The sequence below is a fragment of the Eretmochelys imbricata genome, chromosome 6, assembly GCF_965152235.1.
Source record: "Eretmochelys imbricata isolate rEreImb1 chromosome 6, rEreImb1.hap1, whole genome shotgun sequence".
In the NCBI taxonomy this organism is placed as follows: Eukaryota; Metazoa; Chordata; order Testudines; family Cheloniidae; genus Eretmochelys; species Eretmochelys imbricata.
The window spans coordinates 71,767,617-71,780,930 of NC_135577.1; the positions used below are offsets into that span (position 1 = coordinate 71,767,617).

Consider the following 13,314-nt stretch of genomic DNA (forward strand, 5'->3'; position numbering starts at 1 on the left):
CCCCCCCCCTTTGCTCCTGTCAGCCCGCCAGCAGTCAGATGAGAGCTCCTTCCAGTGACGGGGGTGGAGAGGAGCCCTCAGCCGCTGCGGCTCTGCTCCGGCCTCACCTCCTCCCCCCAGAGGCCCGTACCACTTGGTGGAGTGAGCGGGGGTAGGGAGAGGCTTGGCGGCAGGCCCGGGGTTTCTGGCTGCTGCGTGCCTTGGACTCTTGGGCTCCCAAGTGGTGTAGCTCCCGCCTCCTCCCTGGGCTCCCAGGTCCCTGTCAGGCCTGGGGCAGCACTGGTGGGAGGGTGCTGCACATGCAGCTTGCCCCAGCCCCACCATTATTCGAAATCAGAGGCCAGGGAGTGTGGGGGTCCTGGACCATGTTGGGCAGTAGGCGGCACCAGCACCCAGTGGACGGACACCCCAACCAGTGGGTGCTCCTTGCTCCAGGTAAGCCCCCTTGGCCCGGGCCCCGTGGAGCAACTAGTCCCTTTGCCCCATCTCCCCACCAGCATCCCTGGGGGAGACCCAGTGCCCCCTGCCCCTCACCAGCACCCCTGGGGGAGACTGAACCTCCCCCAGTTCCTCCTGCCCCATCCCCCCCACCAGTGCCCCTGGTCTAGGCAGGGATGTGGGTTGGGTCCAGTTCAGTCTGGGGAGGGATGTGGGTCAGGTCCAGTTCAGGGGGTTCGGTCCAGTTCGGGTTGGGTAAGGATGTGGGTTTGGTCCGATTTGGAGAGTTGGCCTAGTCTTTTGGGGGCACAGCTGGTCCTGATCCTAGCCTTGGTGCCTCTCTGTCTGTGGGGGAGGACTAGCAAGATTAGTATGCATAGTGACACTGTAAATAAAATGTATTAAAGTTTTTCATATTTTTTATTTTTAAAATGTTTTAAACAGTTTTTAAATTTCCCCCAATTTCATACCAAAATTTAATTCCAGCCCTAGTCGTTCATATGAGAAACGTGAAGGATGAGATAGTGGGATATTTCTGTTTTAGTGGGAGCAGCATATGGCTGGTGTTTTGGCCAGTTTTGGCTTTTGTTAGCTGTTTTTACTCACACACACTCTTACACACAGTCTCCCTCACGGAGTCACCCCGCGCACACACACCAGGGCTCTCTGCATTCAGGTCACTTTCCCCACCTGGGCTGTGAGGCATCAGGAGCTGCTGCTCTCATGCCCTCTCCTTTCGCAGCCCATGTGGGGAAAGTGACCTGGCTGCAGGGAGCCCATATGTTGCTCCTCGGCCTCCCCCCCCCACCCCCCAGTCTTCTAGGGGTGTGCGGGGCAAAGGAGCAGCAGTCTAGGGGGGAACGAGCAGCAATGCCAGCTGCTTCGTGCATCCAGGTCACTTTCCATGGGTGCAGGAGGGGGATGCAGGGCTTAGGAGCAAAGGGGGTGCTGGGATTAGGGGCGCAGGAGGGACAGCAGGTCTTTGGGGCGAAGGGAGGGAGGGGAGCCTGGGGAGCCCATGGGGGCCAGGGGCAATGAGGGGGCACCACGCCCACAGGGGCCAGGGGAACCAAAATGCAAGTTCTGCCAGGGTGCCATTTTCCCTTAGGCCAGCCCTGTAACTCAACCAGCATTTTAGGCTATAAAGAGATGTTTTTGATTGCTAGACCACAATACTAGGGCTTTCTGTTTTGCCCCTCCCCTTGTCCCCTGTCCTCCTGCTAGGCACATATTCAAAAATTCTTCCATCACTGCTCCAGAACAGAAGACTCTTTAGAGATTGGTGGATAGACACTCATTTCACAAGTGCCTCCTGTGAGCAAGTCCACTGAGACACTGTGGTATTGGTCTAGGAGGTCTGTTTGCCAGTCCTCTGAACTAGAGGATAAACATTATACTTGCAGCAGTCTGCAAAGAAAAGGCAGGATTTGGGGTACCAAATATAGGGTAAAATGGCCTGAGAAGCAGAGGCGAGCGGGGGGATGATTCACTGGATTTGGACTGGAAAAATCTGTGTTTGCAACATGGCAGACTTGCTTAAATTCTGGGGCCAGGGGAGGAAAGATGTCACTGCAATAATAAAGCAATCTCAGCCTTCATTTTGATCCTCTTGATTAGCCCATAATTCTGAGCATAGGTAACTAGCTCCCAGTTTGATTACCGGTACCACAGTGACATTCAGTAGCTGGGTATACTGTCACTTTGCAGAAGGATGGTCCTGAATAGTGGCCTGCATGAAGAGCTAGAGATTTAAGAGATAATCAAGAGGAAAAACAGCTCACGCTGACAGATTGCTAGCTTGTTCCCAAGACCTTTTTGGGTCAAGGATCTTTGGAGGGGGACATGAACAGGGTAAAAGGAAAATGGTTTTTGCTTGCTGCTTTCTGGTTTACTAAGATTTCTCATAGGGGAATTGAAGACAGGTTATCAGAGGGATATGTGTGTGTGGATGTATGTGTGCACGCTCACACACTATTAAGTGGGGCTAACATACCTGCTGAGATAGTTTCAGATTAATCTGATTTATACAGTGTGGTGAACTCTTACACGTTTGGTCTCCAGCAATTATACAAAATCAAAAGGTTAATTACTGCTGTGACGGGTTGGAACACAGAAATCCCCTTGGGAATTGCCAACTGATGTGCTGAGACTACCTCTGAGCCCGCTTTCCCTGCCAGCTTGGGACTCCAGTGCCCTGCCTGGTTTGAGCCAGACACGCTTGCCTGCTACAAACGCAGACCCAGGTCTGAAACACGTCCCGCAAATGCTGCAGGCTTAACTGAAAACAGCTTAAGAAGTGTTCCTGTCTCCAACACTCAGGTACCCAGCTCCCAGTGGGGTCCAAACCCCAAATAAATCCATTTTACCCTGTATAAAGCTTGTACAGGATAAACTCACAATTTGTTCGCCCTCTGTAACACTGATAGAGAGATATGCACAGCTATTCTCCCCTTCCCTCTCTCCCCCCACACCTCCCCCCCCCCCGGTATTAATACATATTCTGGGTTAGTTAATAAGTAAAAAGTGATTTTATTAAATACAAAAAATTAGATTTAAGTGGTTCCAAGTAATGACAGACAGAACAAAGTGAATTACCAAGCAAAATAAAATAGAACACACAAATCTAAGCCTAATACAGTAAAAAAGTGATTACAGATTAAATCTCACCCTCAGAGATGTTCTAGTAAGTTTCTATCACAGACTGGACGCCTTCCTAGTCTGGGCACAATCCTTTCCCCTGTACAGCCCTTGTTCGAGTTCAGGTGCTAGCTAGGGGATTTCTCATGATTGCAGTCCCCTTTGTTCTGTTCCACCTCCTTATATAGCTTTGGCACAAGGCAGGAATCTTTTGTCTCTTTGGGTCCCCACCCCTCCTTCTAAATGGAAAAGCACCTGGTTTAAGATGGATTTCAGTACCAGGTGACGTGTCCTGTGAGACCCCAAGCCTTCATTCCTCCCAGCCTGACTCACAGGAAGGCGTGCAAGCAAACAGAGTCATCCACAGTCAGTTGTCCTGGTTGATGGGAGCCATCAAGGTTCCAAACCACCATTAATGGCCCACACTTTGCATAATTACAATAGGCCCTCAGAGTTATATTTCATATTTCTAGTTTCACATACAAGAATGATACATACGTACAAATAGGATGACCACACTCAGTAGATTATAAGCTTTGTAATGATACCTTACAAGAGACCTTCTTCATGAAGCATATTCCAGTTACATTATAGTCACGCTCATTAGCATATTTTCATAAAATCTTATAGAGTGCAACATCATAACTGCAGCTAAAAGAATATGGGAGGGATAAAAGTGTTGGGGTAAAGTAGGTGGGGGGCATGAAAGGAGAGGTGCATGAGTGTAAGAAAGTTTTGTGGCTGAGGTGGACCCCGAAAGATGAGGATGTGTTCTGAAAAAATCTTGATATCTCATTCTGCCACTTGAAAAAGTTTATAAAAGAAAAAGTTTGGAATTAAATATTGTTTGAATAACAATACACAGGAATCTTGTGGGTGTGCACTTGTAAGTAACTATATGGTGAATGATGCAGGTGCAAGGTTAAGCATATGGGTGGGTGCTTGAGGAAGTGTATACCGAAACTGGGTTAAGCAAGCGGATGTTGGTTAAGTGAGAAATAGAGTAGGTTTAAGTTTGAGCGCTGAGAAGGGACATAGATGCAGGGACAGGGGAGTAGGGTGTATGTATGGATGCAGGTATGATCCAAGTCATTATGGAAAGTGAATAATGAAGCACCGAAGAAGCAATTTGATGCAAGGATAAAGCCCAGTGAATGTAAAATGGAACTATGGGTGCAAAGCTCTAAAATAAGTAGGTACTGAAGCAGCTTCTATCTCTTAACCCTGTCCCCATCTCTCTCTGAGACTGAATTCCCACTACCCCTGGCAGCAGACGTAGTTGCGATCACTGTGGGAATCTCTTGAGGCTTTTCCTGTTCTTTGAAAGAAAAATGGTCCTGGATTAAATGGCAGGAAGCGTCTGAGTCCTTTTAGCATCGATAAAAAGCACTGGCTGTTTACTGTGAGAGCCAGCTAGCTTCTTATTGACCCCATTGTGCTCTGCAGACTGCCCGGGGGGAGGGTCACTAGAATCCAGACTCGTTATCTCTCTTTCTTCTATATTTTTATATATCCAGAGGGGCATTTTCTAATTCCCCAGGGGTCCATGTGTCCGGCCACAGTCATCAGCCAGAACTCTCACTGAGGTTATTCTGAGTCATAATCATTAGTGACTATCTGTTTTCCACAGGCAGTAGTATCTATAGCACCCCCTCTCAGCCAGCTTCAGTCCATCCCCTGCCTGGCTGGTTGGTAGTTTTTTTTTTTTTTCTGTTGACTGAAGAGGCACCATTAGGTCCGCAGCCCCTTTCCTGCTGTTGTTGATTACAGGACTGACTGCTTTTTCCTCCTCCACTTTATATAGTAATAAAGAATTTGTTGTTGGGCACAGTGCAATCTGTAAGTCATAGGACTGGTTGACTTTTTTTTAATGAAAAATAAAATGTCAGTGACGACATTTTGAGCTGGAAAAAATCACTTTAGTTAAAATTTTATGATGAAATTTAAAAATCAAAATTTTTACAGTTTCAAATTTTGGAAAAAAAATTTTTTTTTCAAAATTTTGGAGAAATTCCACTCACTTTTTTAAAAAACTTTTTTCCACAGGGGATAAGGGGGAAAGTAAAAACAGTGGGAGAAAGTGGGTAGGGAGAGAAAATCTTTTAAACTCTATTCTAGTAAACTACACAATGTTGCTTTCTATTGGGGATAACATATAGGTGGAGAGGGTATGTGCCTGATCATGGCTTTGCAGAAGCAGTCTGTGATGCTTCTTGAACACTAGGTGGCGATCTTTAAACATACAGAAATTATTGAGTTTTAAATAATCAATATTGTCAAGATAGGAGGACACCGCAACACACAAAATTAAAACAAACCAATTTTCTCTTCCAGTATAAAAATATTCCCTTTGATACGTGTTTCTTGCTTTCCGGTTGGTTGCATTCCTTGAGGGATCTCTGCCTAAATTCTCCGTAGTTTAGTTTGTTCTGTATGCCAAGAGATTAGGCAAAGATCGGGATCAACAGATTATTTTTGTGACAGTGTGACCTCCTTCTCACCCGACTCAGAGTCAAGGGATATCTGATGATAAGTTGTCCTTCACTCCCAGTATGCATCCAGTTGTTTGTAATTGTTTAAAATATAATGAACCATTAAAGGGGAGATGGTTGGAATCAGTGATGAGGCATCTAATGTTTCCAGTTACCAAAACTTAATCCCCTATTCACACTTGTTAAGAGATTGCAGAAGAAAAGCAGTAGTATTTTGCCTTTTGAACCATGCCAAAAGTTCTTCCTAAGCACTACAACGGAATCCTTTAGTTGTGTTGCTTGTCTCAGCATAATTTCTTTTGGCAAACTGACTAGACAGATTTTACATTTGAACAACCACTACTTGTTATTTCACTTCTTCCTCTCATACTCATCCCACTGATAGTTAACAACCACATCAGCTTTTTATCATTTCTAAAGTCTTAATGTTTCATAACTAATGAAGCTAAATAATTTAATTCATCCTGCAGTGGAAAGCTAGCAACCGGAAGAAGAGCCAAATTAAATGGGTCTTCATTTGAAAGTAAATTTATACCTTTTTTAAAGATCCCAAATATATCAACTTAAACCAAATGGCTCTTAAAGCATTTCATCTGTCACTTACCTGCCAAAGCCTGAGTTCAGGGTTCTGTTTTTCTTAAGAGAGTTGATGAAATTACTAACACTGTTAAGGTGGCTGTGCTCTGTTTTAGAGGTTACTAATGCCATCATTTGCAGCTGGAAAACATCTGAGTGCCTAAATTCAGGTCTTGAACTGTCTGTCTTCTTCTTGTGCTGGTCCCGATGTGTATTCCACTGTGGGTGCACGTGCACTTCATGCGCGTGGAGTCAGAGAATTCTTACAAGCAGTGTCGGTTGGTCTATACATGTGCCCTTGTTCTCCTCATGCTTCTAAGGGTATAAAGGGCAGAGCAGCTCAACCACCTCTCCCGTTCCTTATTACCACTGTGTGGTTAAGTCAGAATCTCCCAGTGTCCAGAACGGTTTCTTCGTTATTCTTCGATCTGTAAATATTTCATAGTTTGCCTTTACTGTGTTTTGTGCTTCATTCTTAATACAGTAAAATCTGTTTTATCCAGCATGTTGTGGGAATAGGGGTGCTCATAAGTGCTGGTTAACTAAGAGGGAGGGAGTTTGGGTGTGGGAGGGGGTGCAGGGCTGGGGATTGGGGTGTGGGAGGGGTTGTGAGGTGCGGGCTCTGGGAAGGAGCTTGGTTGTGGGAGGGGGCTTGGGGCAGGGGGTTGGGGCATGGGAGGGGGTACAGGCAGGTGCCAGATCTGGGGGGGACTCAACTCTGGCGGCTCCCCGCAAGTGGCGACCTGTCCCGGCTGCTCCTAGGTGGAGGTGTGGCAGGCAGCTCTGTGCGCTGCCTTTGCCCACAGGCACCACCCCCGCAGCTCCCATTGGCTGTGGTTCCCAACCAATGGGAGCTGTGGAGCTAGCACTCGGGGTGGGGCAGGGGCAGTGCGCGGAGCCGCCTACCATGCCTCCGCCTAGGAGCAGCTGGAACAAGTTGTGGCTTGCGGGGAGCCGCCAAGGTTGAGCACCTTCAGGATCCGGCACCCCCTCCCGCGCCCCAACTCTGTGCCCTGAGCCCCCTCCCACACCCAAACTCCCTCCCAGAGCCCGCGCTCCGCATCCCCTCCTGCGCTGCAACCCCTTGCCCGCCCCCCGCCAATCAGACTATAAACCGGAATTTCAATGAAGATCAGAAATGCCAGTTTATAGATCTTTCTGGTTGGTGAAGTGCCAGATAAAACAGCTTTTACTGTAATTTTAATAAGTTAGATTCCCTGCCTGGGGGAGCACCCACCTCCACCTGCTCTGGGGAGGACAGAGACTTATATTACACCAGAAGATGTTTTTCTCTTCCCGAGCCTCAATTTTCCCCATCACTGGGACCTTCTCTCACTAGGGATATCTCTAAATGGATTTCTGGCTGTATCCTACTCAGCTACCAGCTGTCCTACCCTATATGGAGTAAAGGCTCATTCTACAAGAACACAAGTAACATCAGTGCACTGCTGCAGGGAGTATCTTTACTTTACATTTGCAAAGGAGCTACATGGAGTTCCATCTATACAGTCACAAGACATGATGCTCTAATACAGGACTCCTCTGCTGACACATCCTTTGGGACAGCAGTATTCAGATGACTCTGTCACCTGCATCCTCGCACCTTCCTCCTACTTGAGTACTGCTTCTCAGCAGTACTCACCCACAGTAGAATATGCCTAGGGACCAGCACTCAAAAAAGAAGTTACTTACCTTATAATAACTGATCCAGAGAATAGAAGGGTATGCTACTGGTGCAGGAAGTGAAACCAGATATTATAGGGATAACAGAAACATGGTGGAATAGTAGTCGTGACTGGACTGCAGGTATTGAAGGGTATATGCTGTTTAGGAAAGACCGAAATAAAGGTAAAGGTGATGGAGTAGCGTTGCATATCAATGATGAGGTAGAATGTAAAGAAATAAGAAGCGATGGAATGGATAAGACAGAGTCTGTCTGGGCAAAAATTACATTGGGGAAGAAAAGTATTAGAGCCTCCCCTGGGATAGTGCTTCGGGTGTGCTATAGACCGCCGGGATCTAATTTGGATATGGATAGAGCCCTTTTAAATGTTTTTAATGAAGTAAATACTAATGGAAACTGCGTGATCTTGGGAGACGTTAACTTCCCAGATATAGACTGGAGGACGAGTGCTAGCAATAATAATAGGGCTTAGATTTTCCTAGATGCGATAGCTGATGGATTCCTTCATCAAGTAGTTGCTGAACCGACTAGAGGGGATGCTGTTTTAGATTTGGTTTTGGTGAGTAGTGAGGACCTCGTAGAAGAAATGGTTGTAGGGGATAATCTTGGTTCAAGTGATCATGAGCTAATTCAGTTCAAACTGAACGGAAGGATTAACAAAAATAAATGTGCAACTAGGGTTTTTGATTTCAAAAGGGCTGACTTTCAAAAATTAAGGAAATTAGTTAGGGAAGTGGATTGGACTGAAGAACTTATGGATCTAAAGGCAGAGGAGGCCTGGGATTACTTTAAATCAAAGCTGCAGAAGCTATCGGAAGCCTGCATCCCAAGAAAAGGGAAAAAATTCATAGGCAGGAGTTGTAGACCAAACTGGATGAGCAAGCATCTCAGAGAAGTGATTAAGAAAAAGCAGAAAGCATACAGGGAGTGGAAGATGGGAGGGACCAGCAAGGAAAGCTACCTTATTGAGGTCAGATTATGTAGGGATAAAGTGAGACAGGCTAAAAGTCAAGTAGAGTTGGACCTTGCAAAGGGAATTAAAACCAATAGTAAAAGGTTCTATAGTCATATAAATAAGAAGAAAACAAAGAAAGAAGAAGTGGGACCGTTAACCACTGAGGATGGAGAGGAGGTCAAGAATAATCTACGCATGGCCCAATATCTAAACAAATACTTTGCCTCAGTCTTTAGTAAGGCTAAAGAGGATCTTAGGGATAATGATAGCATGACAAATGGGAATGAGGATATGGAGGTAGATATTACCATATCTGAAGTAGAAGCAAAACTCAAACAGCTTAATGGGACTAAATTGGGGGGTCCAGATAATCTTCATCCAAGAATATTAAAGGAATTGGCACATGAAATTGCAAGCCCATTAGCAAGAATTTTAATGAATCTGTAAACTCAGGGGTTGTACCGTATGATTGGAGAATTGCTAACATAGTTCCTATTTTTAAGAAGGGAAAAAACGTGATCCGGGTAACTACAGGCCTGTTAGTTTGACATCTGTAGTATGCAAGGTCTTGGAAAAAATTTTGAAGGAAAAAGTAGTTAAGGACATTGAAGTCAATGGTAAATGGGACAAAATACAACATGGTTTTACCAAAGGTAGATCATGCCAAACCAACCTGATCTCCTTCTTTGAGAAAGTAACTGATTTTTTAGACAAAGGAAACGCAGTGGATCTAATTTACCTAGATTTCAGTAAGGTGTTTGATATGGTGCCACATGGGGAATTATTAGTTAAATTGGATAAGATGGGGATCAATAGGAAAATTGAAAGGTGGATAAGGAATTGGTTAACAGGGAGACTACAGCGGGTCCTACTGAAAGGTGAACTGTCAGGCTGGAGGGAGGTTACCAGTGGCGTTCCTCAGAGATCAGTTTTGGGACCAGTCTTATTTAATCTCTTTATTACTGATCTCGGCACAAAAAGTGGGAGTGTGCTCATAAAGTTTGCGGATGATACAAAGCTGGGAGGTATTGCCAATTTAGAGAAGGACCAGGATATCATACAGGAGGATCTGGATGACCTTGTAAACTGGAGTAATAGTAATAGGATGAAATTTAATAGTGAGAAGTGTAGGGTTATGCATTTAGGGATTAATAACAAGAATTTTAGTTATAGGCTGGGGACGCATCAATTAGAAGTAACGGAGGAGGAGAAGGGCCTTGGAGTATTGGTTGATCATAGGATGACTATGAGCCGCCAATGTGATACGGCCGTGAAAAAAGCTAATGCAGTCTTGGGATGCATCAGGCAAGGTGTTTCCAGTAGAGATAAGGAGGTTTTAGTTCCATTATACAAGGCACTGGTGAGACCTCACCTGGAATACTGTGTGTAGTTCTGGTCTCCCATGTTTAAGAAGGATGAATTCAAACTGGAACAGGTACAGAGAAGGGTTACTAGGATGATCTGAGGAATGGAAAACTTGTCTTATGAAAGGAGACTCAAGGAGCTTGGCTTGTTTAGCCTAACTAAAAGAAGGTTATGGGGAGATATGATTGCTCTCTATAAATATATCAGAGGGATAAATACCGGAGAGGGAGAGGTTTAAGATTTAAGATAAATACTGGAGATTTAAGCTCAGTACCAATGTGGAAACAAGAACAAATGGATATAAACTGTCATTGGGAAGTTTAGACTTGAAATTAGACGAAGGTTTCTAACCATCAGAGGAGTGAAGTTTTGGAATAGCCTTCCAAAGGAAGCAGTGGGGACAAAAGACCTATCTGGCTTTAAGATTAAACTCGATAAGTTTATGGAGGAGATGGTATGATGGAATAACATGATTTTGGTAATTAATTGATCTTTAAATATTCATGGTAAATAGGCCTAATGGCCTGTGATGGGATGTTAGATGGGGTGGGATCTGAGTTACTACAGAAAACTCTTTCCTGGGTATCTGGCTGGTGAATCTTGCCCATATGCTCACGGTTTAGCTGATCGCCATATATGGGGTCAGGAAGGAATTTTCCTCCAGGGCAGATTGGAAGAGGCCCTGGAGGTTTTTTGCCTTCCTCTGTAGCATGGGGCATGGGTCACAGACGACTAAATCACCTCTTAGATTTCTCCTGGATAAACAAATAAATTAAGCTTCTAGCATCTCTCACCGTAAGGCAGGTTTTCCAGCTCACTCTGTATAATTGACCTGTCCTTATTACTTACCACTAATAATTTTGTGCTAACTGTAGACTTTGTCATAAATGATTTTATATTTTCTTCCATATCATATTATTGATAAGCATATTGAATAGCATTGGACCAAGAACAGATCTTTACAGGACTCTATTAGAAACATTCCCCTTGGATGAGTCCTCATTTATTTATTTATTTATTTATTTCTTATTTAGATCTATCAGTTAACCAGTCTGTAATCAATTTAATATGTGCTACCGTGATTTTTTTTTTTATATTGCTATTTTTAATCAGAATGTTATGCTGTACGAAGTTAAATGCCTTACAGAAGTCTGTTATGTTAGCCCATCACTTCTGGTCTAATCTATACATTGACAAGTCTGCAAAAAAAAAAAAAAAAAGGCGGGTGGGTGGGAGGGTACCTGCTAGTTAATAGGAAAATATATTCTCAAAATCTCAGGACTCTGCTACAACCTGAATTATCTGCAGTTATCACATTCCATCCTGATTATAGGCCTAGGATTCAGACATCAAAAGGATAAAGTCATCTGTGATCTTTCTAGCTGAGAATTTTTGAGGAAATTTCTCCACCACCACCATTTCCCTCCTCCTGTCTCCTTTTCAGTGGTAGTACATTGCTTATGCACAGAATCTGCAAACAGAAACTCCTTCCTGCCCAAACTGCTGCTGCAGTGCTGAAGGAGAGAGGATATGAAAAATTATATTTAAAGTGTCTTAAAGATTGTCAGCTGGAAACCGCTCTTAAAAACAAAAAGAAAACTAGAAATGAGGAGGGAATCCAGGCAGTGTGTGAAGGATGTTTTGTTTCACAATGAACCAAACTTGTTTCTGTGTACTGGTAATACTGTTGGTCTTGTGCATGCATCAGTAATATGTATAATATAACCAAACCTCGGAGGATGGCAATAGCAGATGTCCAAAAGACAGAACTTTGTTATCTGTGTGGTATAACATGAAGAGATTCCTTATTATACTAGTGTGGACATAGTCCCCGGTGATACTAAGAGAGAGGCCTTGACAGTGGGATGTGGCTATCTAAACAGGACCATGTCTTATTTGTGTGGACGTGATTCCCAGGTTGGGGAGCTCTTATACGCCAGTTCCAGCCCAAACCAGCAAAAGTTACTATAAACAATGAGGTTAGACATGCTGGCCAGAAGGGAGCTTGCAGCTCCCCCAGTCACTTTAGGAAATGATACTGCAGTGAAACACTACGAAGTTTCAGAAATAAATCCTTTGTTAGCTTGTTTCATGCATCTGTTTCAGCTTTTTACTCACTTTTTTCTCACCCTCTCCTTCTCAGACAAAGAGAGCCTGATCACAGACAGTGGGAAGCTTTATGCTCTTGACCTTCTGTTGACACGGCTGAAATCTCAAGGACACAGAGTTCTTATTTACTCTCAGATGACACGGATGATTGACTTGCTGGAGGTAGGTGGTGGATTCTGAAGACACTGATTTGAAATCTAGCTCTTTTGATACATTAATTGTAATTTGGATTAGGCAAATATGGCATACAATTATTATAGGGCCACCCAGGAAACACATTCTCATACAGAGGTTTAATGGACATTAATGATGAGTGTAGATGAAGTATGAAAGGGGGAAGATAATGGCCAAGGATGAAGTTGGAACTCATTGTTGAAATATCTTCAGTCCCTGCCTCAGAATTGAAATTTCCATTGGATTAGTTTCTTGGGTAGGTGAGAAGAATCTGTCTTAGAGGAGGTATGGGTGAGAACCATGATCATAAACCAGGTGGCCTATTGGTAGAGCTCTTAACTGCCGTGTGGGAAATGAGATCACTTCTCAATACCCTGTCTCTGTGGCTGCAGGGTATATGAGTCCTGCCAAAACAGCACAGGCATCCCCTAGAAGAAGGGATGCATCGTGTCCATCAGTGCCAACCCCTCCCTTTCAATTAAGGATCAGCATTAATAGCTTTTGTGATTTTGCAGTACTCTCCCAGTAGAAAGATAGTGGCCGCGATGCATGCTAGGTACGAAATGGCTTCGAGGTTTCAAAAGACCACTGGAGTGTGTGTGGCTGAGGGTGAAGTTTTCAGACTGAGTAGTGTGGCTGGCAAATACGAAAAACGTATGAGGCAGTGAAATTTCAGTACTGCTGGAACATCAGGGTCCGGTGATCATTGAGGTAGCCTTCCATAAGTGCAGGTGGTGGTTATTAAATAACATTTTATATGCTACAGTATCTCTGCCATCTAGTCAAGATAGCCAGGAAAGTATTTTCAGGACTTAAAAATGTGCAAAGGCTGAATCAACATTGTGTATAGGTCACAAATTCTGGAGTCTACTGGGAGTACAGCT

General features: G+C 44.3%; 1 protein-coding gene across 3 annotated transcripts in view; it reads left to right on the forward strand.

Annotated features, from left to right (window-relative positions):
* Positions 1-13,314, forward strand: part of INO80 (INO80 complex ATPase subunit) — a 131,171-nt gene that overhangs the window by 87,520 nt on the left and 30,337 nt on the right. For all 3 annotated transcript variants that reach the window (XM_077818869.1, XM_077818871.1, XM_077818870.1), the window contains one exon: positions 12,291-12,418. In XM_077818869.1, coding sequence (XP_077674995.1) covers positions 12,291-12,418 — 128 coding nt within the window. The remainder of the gene's footprint in view (positions 1-12,290; positions 12,419-13,314) is intronic.